The sequence below is a fragment of the Mytilus edulis genome, chromosome 4, assembly GCF_963676685.1.
Source record: "Mytilus edulis chromosome 4, xbMytEdul2.2, whole genome shotgun sequence".
Lineage (NCBI taxonomy): Eukaryota > Metazoa > Mollusca > Bivalvia > Mytilida > Mytilidae > Mytilus > Mytilus edulis.
In genome coordinates this window covers 16,071,392-16,088,176 of record NC_092347.1, presented here as the reverse complement: position 1 = coordinate 16,088,176, position 16,785 = coordinate 16,071,392, and the positions used below count along the sequence as shown (strand labels likewise).

General features: G+C 31.2%; 1 protein-coding gene across 3 annotated transcripts; it reads right to left on the bottom strand.

Moving 5' to 3' along the window:
* Window positions 1–517: 517 nt before the first annotated feature.
* On the bottom strand, window positions 518–16,757 carry LOC139519081 (b(0,+)-type amino acid transporter 1-like). Of its 3 annotated transcripts, none has more exons than XM_071310873.1 (13): window positions 16,623–16,757; window positions 13,046–13,190; window positions 12,622–12,723; window positions 11,893–12,132; window positions 11,334–11,459; window positions 9,302–9,401; window positions 6,716–6,760; window positions 5,309–5,432; window positions 4,626–4,729; window positions 4,082–4,178; window positions 2,662–2,811; window positions 1,313–1,481; window positions 518–726 (listed from the first exon to the last, which is right to left on the bottom strand). In XM_071310873.1, the coding sequence occupies exons 2-13, from the start codon at window positions 13,173–13,175 to the stop codon at window positions 662–664; spliced, it is 1,452 nt and encodes a 483-aa protein (XP_071166974.1). In that variant the 5' UTR covers window positions 13,176–13,190; window positions 16,623–16,757; the 3' UTR covers window positions 518–661. The 3 variants fall into 3 exon arrangements, with proteins under 3 accessions (XP_071166974.1, XP_071166975.1, XP_071166973.1); XM_071310874.1 differs by lacking the exon at window positions 16,623–16,757 and adding an exon at window positions 15,318–15,404; XM_071310872.1 differs by lacking the exon at window positions 16,623–16,757 and adding an exon at window positions 15,293–15,378.
* Window positions 16,758–16,785: the final 28 nt, after the last annotated feature.

The window sequence follows — 16,785 nt, the reverse complement described above, 5'->3', positions numbered from 1 at the left end:
AGCGCATGATTCGGCCTTCGTTTTTGTGTGTGAAGTTTTATGCAATAATCATAATTAATTTCTGAGGTTCGGCGCGACATGTGAAACCCTCTATTTACAAAAAAACTCAATAACTCTAAAATAAAATTTTGAATCATCACCAAAAGGTATGCAGATCTTTAAAATAATATAATTAAGAAGTGTGTAAAGTTTTAAGCACTAATCATAAAATGTTTTTGAGATACGGCGCGACATGTGAAAACCCCCTGTTAGTTACTAAGTCCCGTAATTCAAAACCTTTTAGTCTTATTTTCACAAAAAAGTATACAGATCGTTTGACCATCATAAGAAACAACTATATTAAGTTTCATGAATTCGTAAAAGTCGTTTTCAAGTTACGGTGCGACATGTTGACGCCTGACAGACAGACAGACGGACAGACAGACAGACAGACAGACAGACAGACAGACAGACAGACAGACAGACAGACAGACAGACAGACAGACAGACAGACAGACAGACAGACGGACGTACACCGGACATTTGTATACCATTATTCTTCCCGTCAAAACTTTGACGGACGTATAAAAAACGCTTTTTTCAAACATATGAGTAAAATAAATTTAACGGGTAGTTTACAAAACACGTTCAATTTGTCCCTATCTGTATGGAAATTATTCTTCTAAGTTCTTATTTGTTGTGGTGGTGCTGAATTCATTAGGTTTTGCACTAAAGTGTTGACTTTGTCTGTAAGGAAATAAAATATAACAATTTGGCAATTGCAAGATATTGAAACACAGTCATGTAGGATGAGGATTTTACTTAACTCTCTGTCAAATAATTCATACATGTGTAAGGCGACAATCTGTGCTGATGGCATATTCAATAGATTGCAGAAATATATTTACCACTTAAAACTGATCATACATGTATATAATCGAAAATTGTATGTTGATCGCTATAAGTCTTTGATATCTTGCGGTTAATTTGTTGACTCATTGTCATATATGACAGTTGTGAAAGACTTTCAATTGGGACGCATAGTATGTGTTTAGGACGAGGGGCGGTTCTAACATTGTGTGTAATAGGATGTCAACTTTTCAAAACTTATGCATTTTGTGACTGTTGAGCTAGGGGTCACTAATCTTCATAATTTTACAAACAAAACATCATGTCAAATATGTATAGGCTTTTACTGAACATCTTCAATGTAACGAAAGGATGCTTACCTTTATAGTTGATTGTTTTTAAATGTAAAAAATAGAGGAAGGACAGCGTGTTCGTCAAGTTATAAAGTTAAAAAAGCTTAAATTAACAATAAACATATACGTACCCATGCCTGGAACGCTGAGTTTAAAAAATGCAAATGGAAAATAAAGAACAACCCCTACTGCCAAATACGTGACAGCATACCAAAATTCATCTTTTACTGGTTCAAGGAATGGTGCTACTACTAAGTACACACAGCATATAAGTACCAGTATAGGTATGACTATCGGTACCTGTAATATTTGTTGTCAAAACATAGTTGTCAATATAATGGAAGTATATGCGACTTTTATACAAGTAAGAGGTTTATCTAGCTATAAAACTGTGTTTGATCCACCATTTTCTACATTAGGAAATTAAGTCAGGAATATGAAAGATGTTTCCATTTGTTTGATACGTTTGAGCTTTTAGTTTTGTTATTTGATAATGGACTTTCCGATTTGAATTTTCCTTGGCGTTTGGTATTTTTTTTATTAACTTATTATTCACTTTACATATTTTATCCTTTTCCGCCATTGTAAAATCGTCCAATCATATATACGATTCACGTGAGGTAAACTACTCAACAGTCTAACTGGTACATAATTACATGGAAAATTTCAGAACAAATAGAAATGTAAACGTCCGTGACTAATTCCACTACATAGAGAACGTGTGTTTGGAATGACGTCAATAATCACAAGCTTTACAAACACAATCATAAAGCATAAAGCAGCTAAGAACAAACAGTCATTTCAATGAACAAATCAAAATAGCTAAAGCCTTCTATGGTCAACTTGGTCTGTGGTCACCAAAGTTTAATCATAAGATACTCTTGTTGTTTCATTTAACATTGTCATGAGCTTTATTTCCCGTATACGACGCATGATTTGGATTTTATGTATTGTTTTCGCAATTTACAGCTTTGTCTTAAACGAATCAATTTCGCCATATCTATATACAGTTGTTTGATTGTCAGCTTACAAAGAAATTAAAAGAAAAAAATAACTATTAAACATAGAATGTGAAAATAACCCATAAAAATTCAATGTTTTTAAGCAACCACGAGCACTTGTCTCGGAATTTGATTTTAAATATACACTTTAATATAGAAGAATGTACTCGTATTTTTGAAATATACCATCCGGTCGCGAACTTCCAATGTATTTCGATTTTGTAGATGTCTTTCTCAATGAAACTTGTTATGTCGTTAACTTACATTACATTAAATACAAGTTAGTGTAAAACACGCATGTTTTTTCTGCCGGAAGCATTAGTAGCAGAACTTTTAATCATATCAACCGTAAATTATTTCGCCTTCTAGCTACTAAATTGCAACATTTTGTCAGAGACATGTGCCTTTGCAAGCAACATCTACATCCTGTTATTCTCATATTCAAATTAGAATACCTGCCTTTACCAAATAAAAGATACCTTTAATGGCCTTTTAGTGTCTTTCATTTTGAATCGTAAAACTATGTTTGCAACCATTCCAAATCCATAAAAGAACCACGTCAAAAATCCAAGCAAATTCAGCAGTAGACTTATGTTTGAGGGTAGTATCATGATAAAAGACAATGCTACCTGAAAATATTATAATTCATATTAACTTATGCTTCTAGACATACATTAACATACTTGGGTTTATTTAGCAACATATTTTAAATTCTGATAAACTGTTGATGTTGCATTAAAGTCATAAAAAATACCAAGCTTACAATTATCTACGCCAGGCTCGCGTTTCGTCTACAAGAGACTCATCAATGACGCTTCAATTAAAAAAAAGTTAAAAGGTCATATCAAATAAGAGGTATTTTGTTTTATATGTTGTGTCTTGTGTACTTATATAACTTGTCTGTTTGTCTTTTTCTTTTTTAGCCATGGCGTTGTTAGTTTATTTTTTATCTATAAGTTTGACTGTCCCTCTGGTAACTTTCGCCCCTCCTTTAAAGAGCATTGGGAGGTAAATGTTAAGCTTGATTATGGCAAATAATGACCGAAATGGCGAGATATATTTATACATCATTATACAACAGGAAATGCTAAAAATACTCCATTTATAATCAGATCAGTGGATTCTCATTGCTCTTCATTTTTCTACTTCTTTGGCTTTATAGATATTTTAATATGAGCGTCACTGATGGTATATGTAGACGAAACGCGCGTCTGGCGTACTAAATTATAATCCTGGTACCTTTGATAACTATTTACATGTATATCTGACACATTGAGATGTTTTGATTCAATTTTGATTTGTATGTTTTACCAGAATTCGGCATAGTGTTGATAAATACTTCACAAAGCAAAAAACAATATTTCGTTCAGAGGTGGAAACAATGAAAAATAAAATTGAAACAAAATGAATCACACTTCAGATTTCTATATTAAAAATAATAAAATTAAAACGCACGATCCCTTTACTCTTTGCTAAGCATAATCTTTTTTGGTTAAAAGTAATAAATCAGGCGATAGTTACCAAAGGGAGAATCAAAACTCACAAGTTGACGAAAGATCTACAAAATTATTGATTAAAATCGACGAAAGACAGACAACAGTCTACAATACCGAACCTAAAAGAAGAAGCTAAAGAAGAGAAACACGAGCGCAATAACAAAACTGTGGTGATCTAGGTGCCCCGTATTTGTAAAATATTATTATGTTCCACAAATTATTTAGTATTCATTCAATGACATTACTTACATCTGGTCTTAAAATATGAATAATTGTGTTGTTACTTCAATAATTACTTTGATGGTTTATGTTTTCCGTAAACTAAACTATTTTCTTTACTCAGTTTAAAAGTGTACCGCAAAATAACCTGTCAACAATTTCCACATGATATATCATTACTTACTATCAGTATGGTAGATGGTAATGGTATGTTTGAGTTGATGTTTAAGTAACAAAGACACTCTGGAAAGATTCCTTCCCTTGCTGTAGCAAAGATGATTCTTCATAAATAAAAGAACAGGGGCAGTTTAATAAAATGTTGTTGCACTTTAAAAGTATAAAAATAAAATATTATAAAAATTGGAACATTGCTTTTACCAAGAGAAACAAATAATAACTAAGGCCTCCTAATCTCAGTTCTTAGTCTTCTATGTTGTGTTATGTTGACTGTCATTTGTCATTTTTCGGTTTTTTGCCATGGTTTGAATATCCCGTAAGCATCGTCCGGCTCTCTTTTATATCCTTTTACACTCAGCTGCCAATGTCAATCGTATTACTCAAAATGGTTAACTAATACAAATACGTATGATATCTCATTGTCACTATTATTCTAAAAAAAATAATAACTCTATTTTCATAGGTTATTTCAGAGTAAACTTTTTCAAATTAAAAACATTCCAAAACAATATCAATATTCTTTAATTATAAAACAATGCAATTTAACTCACCTACCAACCGCAAAACCTGACGAGTTTAACGACCCATATACTGAACAGGCAACAGTTATAGGTACCAGCACTACTGCTCCAGGTAATACGTACTCTGCCCAGGTCTAAAATCAATATTTATAATTAGTTATGCAAACATTCAAACCAGGGAACAGGAAGTGTTACAAGTTTGGCTTTACATAAATTAGATATTTCTGGTTTTGTATGCTTAAACGGAACTTCTTCAAGATTGGTCTATATTTTTATTTTCAACGGTAGTTAATATGATAATGGAAATGTCAGAAACAATGTTAGCCTTTTCATCTTTATTCAATTATTTGAGTGTTAGGAATATGGCAGATGATTTTCATTTTTACCTTGCTTGATTATAGATCACGAAAGTTCGTTATCGTTCTTCTAACATTATAACAGGCTTTCCGTGTATTTTTCTTGTGAAAATAAGTAGGTTGTTATGTAGTTGCTTTTGACATTGTAATCCCAATGAGATGACGGGAAAACAAGATGACCACACAAACTCAAACAAAGCAAAAAGTTAAAAGGATTGAATTCAGTTCCTTATTTTTCCCAAAATTTGTCAACTTTCAATCCTTGTCAACTATTACATACCAATTTTTACTAACTGACGACATGAAAATAGTGATTATATATTCTGGGAATCCTAACCCTTGTTAACTTCAACTTACCCCTGCAACAGCCCATGATGACAAATACTCATCTTTGCTTAGTACAGCAAAGTAAGATACATTCACCAATAAATATACCACCAAAACCAGCAGTACAGAGGAAATAATACATAGGGGAAGGTTTCTGTAAGTATAGTTATAAAAATATTCATAATATCGAGTTTCTAAATCGTTGTGTGTTCTGTCTAGTGTTTTGCAAACAATTGTATGTGCTTTATTCTGGTGTTACTAGTGTGGCGTTGTCTGTCTTTTTTCAATTTATGGCATTTTAAAGACGCTATGTTATATGTTTTTTTTTCATTTTTATTGCTTATTGAAACCATTGTTGAAATAAAAGACTTATAAAGTTTTAACTGCGAAATGATTTGGTCGATGCCACTGCTTGTGGACGTTTATTCCCCGAGGGTATCACCAGCCCAGTAGTCAGCACTTCGGTGTTGACATGAATATCAATTACTAGTATATGGTCATTTTCATAAATTTCCTGTTACAAAACTTTGAATTGTTCGAATAACTAAGGATTTTATTATCCCAGGAATAGATTACCTTAGCCGTATTTGGCATAACGTTTTTGGAATTTCGGGTCCTCAATGCTCTTCAACTTTGTACTTGATTGGCTTTTTAACTATTTTGATCTGAGCGTCACTGATGAGTCTTATGTAGACGAAACGCTTGTCTGGGGTAATAAATTATAATCCTGGTACCTTTGATAACTATTAGTTTCAACATCTGATATTGATGAAAATAACGCGTTTGTGATACTAAAATTATATAGAAGTTATTTGAAAAATTAAGGATTTGGTTATAAAGAAGTTAATACTACTGCTTGCGACATGAAAAGTAAAATCACAAAAATACCGAACTCCGAGGTAAATTCAAACCGGAAAGTCCTTTATCCAATGGCAAAATCAAAAGCTTAAACACATCAAACGAACAACTGTCATATTCCGTGGTACGAACACTTTCATATGTAGAAAATATTGGATTAAACCTGGTTTTATAGCTATTTGAACCTCTCACTTGTATTACAGTCGCAGAAATTTCCATTATATTGACAGCGAAGTGTGAACAAAACAAACAGACATAAAAGGTAAAAATGTCAAACTGGGGGTACAACAGTCAATATTGTGTTATAATCTTCATCATTATATAAACAAACAAATGTTAAGTGTAAAAACTCTCAGATGAAGCGTGTAGCGAAGCAGCGAAATCTGAAAAGACGCTTAGATAAGAAGTTTAGTGCATCTTAAGAATATGGAAATGTTTTAAAATGAAAGAATCATTATCAACTCGGATTTGTTTTCTCTCAATCAATGTATGACTTTCGAACAGGGGTTTACTACTGTTGCCTTTGTTTGTCCTTCCCAAAACATTTTCCCCCCTTGATTTGAAGATTAAAATTATTACCGTTTTGGTTTCTTTAATTCCTCGACAACGAAATTTAATTGAGCCCTGTAAAAAAAAAGGAAATATTCTAAGAATTAATAATTAATCTTGAAATCTTGTACGATATTTTATAAATATAATGAACACTATTCTTATAAATAAAAAAAACACGTTTTAATGATAACAAAAAGGATATGTCCCTTAAACAAAGTTCCTTTTTCAAAACTCTCAAATTTGTTTACATGAATTCTGGATTTACATTCAATACAGAAGAGAAAATAAAACTTAATATAAGTTCTTAGTTTTCTTAAATCTGTTAAAACAACCATATTATCTAACAGAAAATCTGTTAAAACTACCATATTATCTAACAGAAAATCTGTTAAAACTACCATATTATCTAACAGAAAATCTGTTAAACTACCATATTATCTAACAGACGATCTGTTAAAACTACCATATTAGATCTGTTAAAACTACCATATTATCTAACAGACGATCTGTTAAAACTACCATATAATCTAACAGACGATCTGTTAAAACTACCATATAATCTAACAGACAATCTGTTAAAACTACCATATTATCTAACAGACAATCTGTTAAAACTACCATATTATCTAACAGAAGATCTGTTAAAACTACCATATTATCTAACAGAAGATCTGTTAAAACTACCATATAATCTAACAGAAAATCTGTTAAAACGACCATATTATCTAACAGAAAATCTGTTAAAACGACCATATTATCTAACAGAAAATCTGTTAAAACGACCATATTATCTAACAGAAAGTCTGTTAAAACTACCATATTATCTAACAGAAAGTCTGTTAAAACTACAAATCTGTTAAAACGACCATATTATCTAACAGAAAATCTGTTAAAACTACCATATTATCTAACAGAAAGTCTGTTAAAACTACCATATTATCTAACAGAAAGTCTGTTAAAACTACCATATTATATAACAGAAAATCTGTTAAAACTACCATATTATCTAACAGAAAGTCTGTTAAAACTACCATATTATCTAACAGAAAGTCTGTTAAAACTACCATATTATCTAACAGAAAATCTGTTAAAACAACCATATTATCTAACAGAAAATCTGTTTAAACTACCATATTATCTAACAGAAAATCTGTTTAAACAACCATATTATCTAACAGAAAATCTGTTAAAACTACCATATTATATTATCTAACAGAAAATCTGTTAAAACTACCATATTATCTAACAGAAAATCTGTTAAAACAACCATATTATCCAATCTGTTAAAACAACCATATTATCTAACAGAAAATCTGTTAAAACTACCATATTATCTAACAGAAAATCTGTTAAAACTACCATATTATCTAACAGAAAATCTGTTAAAACAACCATATTATCTAACAGAAAATCTGTTAAAACTACCATATTATCTAACAGAAAATCTGTTAAAACTACCATATTATCTAACAGAAAATCTGTTAAAACTACCATATTATCTAACAGAAAGTCTGTTAAAACTACCATATTATCTAACAGAAAGTCTGTTAAAACGACCATATTATCTAACAGAAAGTCTGTTAAAACGACCATATTATCTAACAGAAAGTCTGTTAAAACGACCATATTATCTAACAGAAAATCTGTTAAAACGACCATATTATCTAACAGAAAATCTGTTAAAACGACCATATTATCTAACAGAAAATCTGTTAAAACGACCATATTATCTAACAGAAAGTCTGTTAAAACTACCATATTATCTAACAGAAAGTCTGTTAAAACTACAAATCTGTTAAAACGACCATATTATCTAACAGAAAATCTGTTAAAACTACCATATTATCTAACAGAAAGTCTGTTAAAACTACCATATTATCTAACAGAAAGTCTGTTAAAACTACCATATTATATAACAGAAAGTCTGTTAAAATTACCATATTATCTAACAGAAAGTCTGTTAAAACTACCATATTATCTAACAGAAAGTCTGTTAAAACTACCATATTATCTAACAGAAAGTCTGTTAAAACTACCATATTATCTAACAGAAAGTCTGTTAAAACTACCATATTATCTAACAGAAAATCTGTTAAAACTACCATATTATCTAACAGAAAATCTGTTAAAACGACCATAGTATCTAACAGAAAATCTGTTAAAACGACCATAGTATCTAACAGAAAATCTGTTAAAACGACCATAGTATCTAACAGAAAATCTGTTAAAACTACCATAGTATCTAACAGAAAGTCTGTTAAAACTACCATAGTATCTAACAGAAAATCTGTTAAAACTACCATATTATCTAACAGAAAATCTGTTAAAACTACCATAGTATCTAACAGAAAATCTGTTAAAACTACCATAGTATCTAACAGAATGTTCATCAAGTAGAAAATTATATTTAAAAATCGGAAACTTGTGCATGTTGCTTTCTCAAATACAATTGTATAAGAGTGCAGGAAATAGTCTTTCGTCGATTACCATTCTATTCTATTCTATTCACTGGCTGCATGGTGCTATCTCTGTTCCATAAAGAACACTTACGTGAGCCGTATTCCATTTACCTATAGGAATTTCCATTATGTCAAAGAAATAAAGAGTGTTTACCATCCATCAAAAGCCCACAATCCACTATACACAGCAGATACTATAGTTGTTGGGTTATCTATAGTCCCATCAAACCCAGTCGTTAAACTTCCAAACTGTCCTATACAAAACAGAAACATTATCTTAGCCTGTAAATAAATAATTTTATGGCAACTTTTTTATGTTGAAGTTGAGGTAGCAAATGATCTTTAAACTTTCTCTTGTTGTCAAATAGTTTTGTTTAATCTTTATTGAAAGTGATATAGTGAAATAATAATTCACTTTAAGGATGTATTCTTCTGACTTTTCAGTCTCGTTCTAGAATTATTTCCAAAACATGTGATACAAGTGGAAAATAGTAGTGAATTTAATAAATACCATAATCAAATTTAAATCTCTGAAAAAATTAAAGATTAACGATATATAATTTTTGAATAATAAAATTTTTATTAAATTTTATTACCAATCAAGTCAGCCTTTTTAGCCAAAATATTGAGAAAATGTGTGAGGGATACAAGAAATGATTTCTTACATATGTGTTTTTTCAATCAATTATAACAAAGAAGTTGACATAATATGTATTTTGTTCTTAAAAAAAAGAAAAATCTTAAATTTACAAAATAGACAGCATGGTAAATTTTACACAATAAAAACATCAAATATGATAAAACTTTCTTATATTAACACCTACCTTTACTTTTTTTTAAGTTTAATTTATTCCGATTGGTCCACTCAATCTTTATTGAAAGTATGAAAAAACCTATAAATGTGAAACTGTGAATTTTTTTCCCCGATAATAGCCCAAAATGGGTAAAAACTTGATGAAAAATGGAAAAATCATCAAATTTGGGTACTTTCAAAGAGTCGTAGCAAAAAAAGAAGTGCGCCACCATATGATTTTTACTTTTTTAAAGTCATATAAACCCAAAATCAGGTGCAGAAAATTTTTTTTTATTCTAGAATTAGTTGGCTCCTCAGAGGTGTATATCCTTAAACAGCCAGTTTGGTTCAATTTTGTGAAAATTGAATGAGAACATCGATGAAGAACTATTCACTTGCAAGTGAATTTGCCGACCTCATTGAATCTTTTTTCATGAAACTTTCAATTTAGATTAACCTTTGGCTAGATACGGATTACGCATGAATTAAGCCTGATAAGTTATCCAAAGGAAAAGAATGTCAACATAGAAAGTGAAACAAGGGTAAAATATATGAATGACTGATTCGATCCACCGTAACTCTTTCTTATGTATACAGGTAAAACGATGATAAACACGTATTTTTAATATATAAAATGAAATCAAACAGACTTGTGAAAATTCTATTGTACGAGTTCGCTGTCTATTTATATCTAAATTTATATTTATATCGGGTATCGGCAGTCTTCGGAAGTCACATCCCTAGTTACATTTTGTAATTAGATAGCAACTAGACTTATGTACACACGAAATGCTGATACATTTTACCGAGCACGTTCATTGTAAATTGTTTATAGTAGACGTTTTAGTATGTTATAAATACAATATGAGAATTTGAGTCAAATCGGTGGACACGAATTTGAAAATAATGCCCCTTTAAGCAAAGGACAATAAGCAAAGTTAATTACATTCTGTTTATAGGGTGAAAATTTATATTGATTATACAACTGAGAATGGAAATGGTGAATATGCCAAAGATACAACAACTTGTTCAAAGAGCAGATAACAACCGAGGCCACCAATGCTCATGTCTTTGAAATCGATCAAAATGTTAGCTGTTCTGATAGTGTTTGTACATTTGTATTCTCTTTTTAATCCAGTATTTTTCTAGTATTTTCAATTTTTTCACTTCTGTTGTCTTGTATATTTCCGATTAAGATATCGCATTTGTATTCACCACAATACTTTTTTCACATGCATTCGTATGAAACGAAACAAATTTAATTTTTACCCTTAATTTTTCAGTACAGTGATATTTTTTGCACTTCCTAAAATATTGTAATTTGAAAATATTAGTTAGTCAATAATAAGAGGTATCAATTTTCCAACCACTTATCTCACCCCAACGTTCTTACCTTTAGCAAGTGAAATGATACCACCAACAATAATGATTGTTAATCCCGCCAACTTCAACGTTGTAAATAGTATCTGGGTCCTGGCAACTAGGCGTACACTTATACAATTGGTTATACCCGCAGATACTACAATATAAAGCTATTTGAATTGTGTATTGTCTTTCCACTAAAACGGCTTTTTTAAGAAAAGAAAAATATAAAATTTTTAATTTCTCAGGGAAAAAAACCCGCATGCATGATACAATTCAATGAAATGTATTGTCCCTTATCCTGTTGAATGACAAAAAACAAAGAAATAACATAAACATTTGCTTAGTCTTTAGTTTTCTGTGTTGTTTCTTGTGTATTATTATTTGTCTGTTTATCATTTTTCTCATTTAGCCATGGCGTTGTCAATTAATTTTCAATTAATGACTGTAATGTGTCTCTGGTATCTTTCGTCCCTCTTTTTTGCCATAAATAATTTTTCTTCGTCTATTATCTTTTTAATTAAACAACGGATCTGAATCAGATATTTAAAAAATACAAAATCTAAAAACTAAAAATATTAATAGCTCACATAAAACAAAAGCAGCCATTATTTTCTTTGTTGCTTCATTAGGCCCGCACTCATCAAACACAGCTTTCGAGATATATTCGGCTACTGTTAAACTTTTAATAACTTGTCCTCCCGGAAAGATCAAAAGCTGTGCCCAGGTATACATAAAAGCTGGAAATTTTCCGAATGCCGCCATTAAATATCCCACGTCACTTCCTGATTTTGGGATCATCAATCCAAGTTCTGCATATACAAGAGCGCCTGAAATTTAAAAAAAAAATAATACACACAACCTGTTAAAGAATACTTAACCGTAAACAAATGTAATACTAACAAAGTTAGTAAGTATCTTGTAATATTCTTAACCACTCTACTACTGTCTTTTTTAATCCGTCTTTTTGTGCTCTTGTCGTTAATGTGGCAAAAGATTAATGATTGCATTTTGTGAATTTGTTTTATAGTCGAAATGGCTATAACTATATTTAACATTTAAACCATATCCATATTATTTAATGTTGGCGAATTTATAACAGAGGGACGAAAGGTACTAGAGGGACAGTCACACTCATAAATCGAAAATAAACTGACAATGCCATAGCTAAAAATGAAAAAGACAAACAGACAAACAATAGTACACATAACACAACATAGAAAACTAAAGAATAAGCAACACGAACCCCACCAAAAACTAGGGGTGATCTCATGTGCTCCGGAAGGGTAAGCAGATCCTGCTCCACATGTGTTACATACCCATCAAAGATATGAGTCCACATCCACACCATGTTAAAAGACAAACAGCTACTGAGCCGGTATTCTGTAATACGCCTTTAGGGGAGACAAAAATACCAGAACCTGAAAAGTTATAAACATACTTTTACATGTATATGTATATATAGATTAGACCGTTGTTTTCCCCGTTTAAATGGTTTTACACTAATAATCACAGCACTCGATCCACATCTGCTTATATCTTAATTCTATCAACTGGTTCATTTAAAGTTAACAAAACTGATTTTTTTCAAAAGGATGTTTTAAATGTGTACAATGTTTTCTTACAATATTTTTGTCTATTAACAAATGAAACCAGTTACACTAATTTCTACACAATTTGTGTACTATTAAATGGAGAAACTCTAAGCCATATTAGTTTGAAATAATATTGTATATAAACTACCTATAATAGTTCCTACAATGACCGAAACACCACTGAGGAATCCAAGTCTTCGTTTCACAGGTATGCCATCTGTTAATACTGTTGTTGAAGAAGTACACTCACTATCTGCTGTTTTACCTTTTGACTTCATTCTCGGAAATATTCCCTTAAAATGGAAAAATAGTTTGCTTTAAATAATATCGTAGTGTGGAAACAAGTCATCAACGATGCAGTCTTATTATTTGGTACGCCAGACAAGCGATTCTTTTTATAAAGACTCATCACGTGTACACAAAAACCAGTATCCGACGTTTCTTTATATTATTATTAAAAATAAAAGATATCAAAAACATAGGAAAAACACCAATTATGTCTTCTTTTTTGTTTATGTTTATCGGTCATTATAGATAAGCGCTTCGGACAAAGGATATTTATATAGCATATACTAGCACCTACTCATTGGCACTACAGGTGGACTGTTTATTCCCGTGCATATCAAAACTGTTTACAAAACTTTGAATTTTTCGAAAAACTAAGGATTTTCTTATCCCGTATTTGGCACAACTTTTTGGAATTTTGGATCCCAAATGCTCTTCAATTTTGTTCTTGTTTGGCTTTATAAATATTTTGATATGAGCGTCACTGATGAGTCTTATGTAGACGAAACACGCGTCTGGCGTACTTAATTACAATCCTGGTACTTTTGATAACTAATAGCATCAGCTAAGTAGTCCTTGCTTTAGTACAGATAAAATGTATTACGAAGAAACTAAGGTTTCAACTCCCACAGGCAGAGTTGATCTCATATGTCTTCACTGACGTATTCATACATCCTCGGTTTTCAAATGCTTTGGTTTGAGTGCTTATAATGAAGTTTATTTCAGAAAAGCGATTCGGAGGCAATATATTGTTTTTTTTTCATTTCATATCAACAATTATGATGAATATTGTTAATATGATACTCCATCAAATTATTACAACCAAACACAATTCAAACCTTTTCTTGTCTAATAATATCATATATTTAACACACAAAGCTACATGATTTAATCTTAGTTGAAAGGCCGGATATGAAATTTCCATTTGTAGGAAACGAAAGTGAACAGTCAAGAAAACAAAATTGGAAGAAATTATGTTTTTTTTTTTTGTTTTTTTTTTTTTTTACCTAATTAGGATTTTTAGAGACCATAAACAATTACACAATAGTACGCACAGTAAAACTCAGTTTAAAAGAAGTCCGAGTTCGAAATTAGAATAGATAGCAGGGGAAACTAAGCAAAATGTTTTCGTCTCCATCATTTAAGAATTGAATGCTTCTTTTTGTAAATTCATTGGGGTGTAAAAGCGTTGACCAAAGTACATTTTGTATGAAGCACGCAAGTGCTTCATTCTAAAAATGTGCACACGGTCAACGCTTTTACAACCCTATGAAATTACAAACAGAAGAATTCAATACTTATAATTACATTTTATAGCTAGGATCATGAAAATACGATTTGTAAGTTTTTATTTAATTTACCTGTGCACTTTATTGTGGGACCTCGTGTCATCATGAATGATAAATTTCATTGTTATAATTACATTAGATGTACGTTGCATTATAATACTTTATTCTGATTGACTACACTGCAATATCGCGCTATTCCTTGATCAACTTTATCACTCAATAAAATTTATCATTTATGATGACACGAGGTCCCACAATAAAGTGCACAGGTAAATTAAATAAAAACTTGATAAAAAACGTGTTTTCATAATCCTAGCCAAAAATGTAATTAAAAGTATTGAATGCTTCTTTTTGTAACTTCATAAATGAATGTCAATTTCAGAAGGACACGAGATTGCTGTTAGCCAATCAAAATAACGTAATATAATGAAACATACATGCAATGTAATTGTATACTTTTGAATAGGTCACTGAACATATTCCAGCCTTTGGTACCGGTTGCCTAACTTTACAGAACCGACCTTGAAAATATATAATTAATTTGTTAGCGTCCTCAGTATCTATTGAGTATTTGCCACTTGCCGTTTAGCAATCAATTAATCAGTATATATATATATATATAGTATATGAAACTATCACTTAAAAACGAGGGCGATCACCACAGATGTAACGACAGCTGTGTCATCAAATCATAGTGTGTGCAGGCAAACATTATGTAATTGTAGTAAATCAGGAAGTTGAAGAAAAACTTGTAAAATGATGCTTTCAAATATTTAAAAGTATAACAGTATAAAAAGTACATTAACGTTAAAATTACATACTACATTGGTTTTGTCGTAAACATACATTGCAATAACATTACATCCCAGCTCCTTTGTTCTAACAGGGGTGATCCGGCTCAGATCACCCCTACCAGATCACACCAATTTGAATGTCTTTTGCTTTCCTTTGTTCTGTAACATTTTGGCGGGAATGCCAAATCCACTATAAAACTTATAATTAATTATACGGAAAAGACTATCTATCAAAATTCACGTAGAAAAAATCCAGTGTGTATGCTGGGATTCGAACTCAAGACCTTTAGCATATCAAGCCACGACACGTTCCACTACACCAGGACGACTGGATACGAACTATTAGTAATTTAACATACTTAAAGGAAGCAAGATATTTTTATAAGTGGGGCGAGTTGGCAGACCTGTATTCAGTGGGGTTTCAACCCTTTTCGTTAATAAGTGAGTTGTCAGACTGATTGTTCAATTTGATTTTACACTTTTTCAAATTGGGGCGAGTCGGTAAACAAGAGTGGGGCATTTTTTTAATAAAGTGGCGATATAGTGTGGGCCGATTGGCCAATGGGGCGAGTTTACATTATTTGATATCTACTCATCGTGTTCGGGGGTCATTAAGGGTATACATCATATAGTAATATATAAATTATATTATAATGGTTGTGTGGCGTTCTAAACTAGATTTTATGAATTGTAAATGGTTTTTCGTCTAATCTAAAACAGCTGGGATGTAAAATAGTTATCCCATTCGGACTTGGTGTGTCAGTGTTAGATCACCCTCTGGCCTCCGGCCATCGGGTGATCTTACACTGACACACCGCGTCATCATGGGATAACTATTAAAGATCATATCTATATATTATATGAAATATGTGTGTCATCCGTGAAAAGATAGAATCGCTTTTTAAAAATCTAAAACTTTTGCACAAAGTTCATGATATCTATTAATATGAAATTATATCAAGTTAAAAGAGCTTTCACTTTAAACGTTTGTATATGATTTCTTTCCAGTCTAAATATATCTGAATTATCATGGTTATAACCTAAGTCAGAACAATACAAGGAACCCGGATTACCTATAATAGACTGACTAAGAGCGACAACTCTGAAAAGCAGATTTCATTTTTCAGATTCTTATTTATATTGCATGTAAGAATTTAATTTCGAAAAAGGAAAACAAGTAACATAACGTGAAAAGTTTAGGTCGTTGCACTCTAAGCACTGAACTAAACATACAATTTACGGGAAAAATACTTGTTAAATGTCCAAATAAAGACTGACAATTGAAGAATATTCATAGTCCTGAATGACAAGTGACAAGTTTATATACTAGATTAGATTTATGTTTGTGTCATCTTACCTTTTAGTAAGCGTTGAAATAGTCATCAGTATATGAATAAGATAATGTCCATCAAGTGTTACAATTCGATATAATTTTTGGTCTTAGGTTTGTACTGAACAGCCGTGCTCATCAATAAATTACTATGGAAGTTTAAATATACAATCATACACTGAGTGAAACC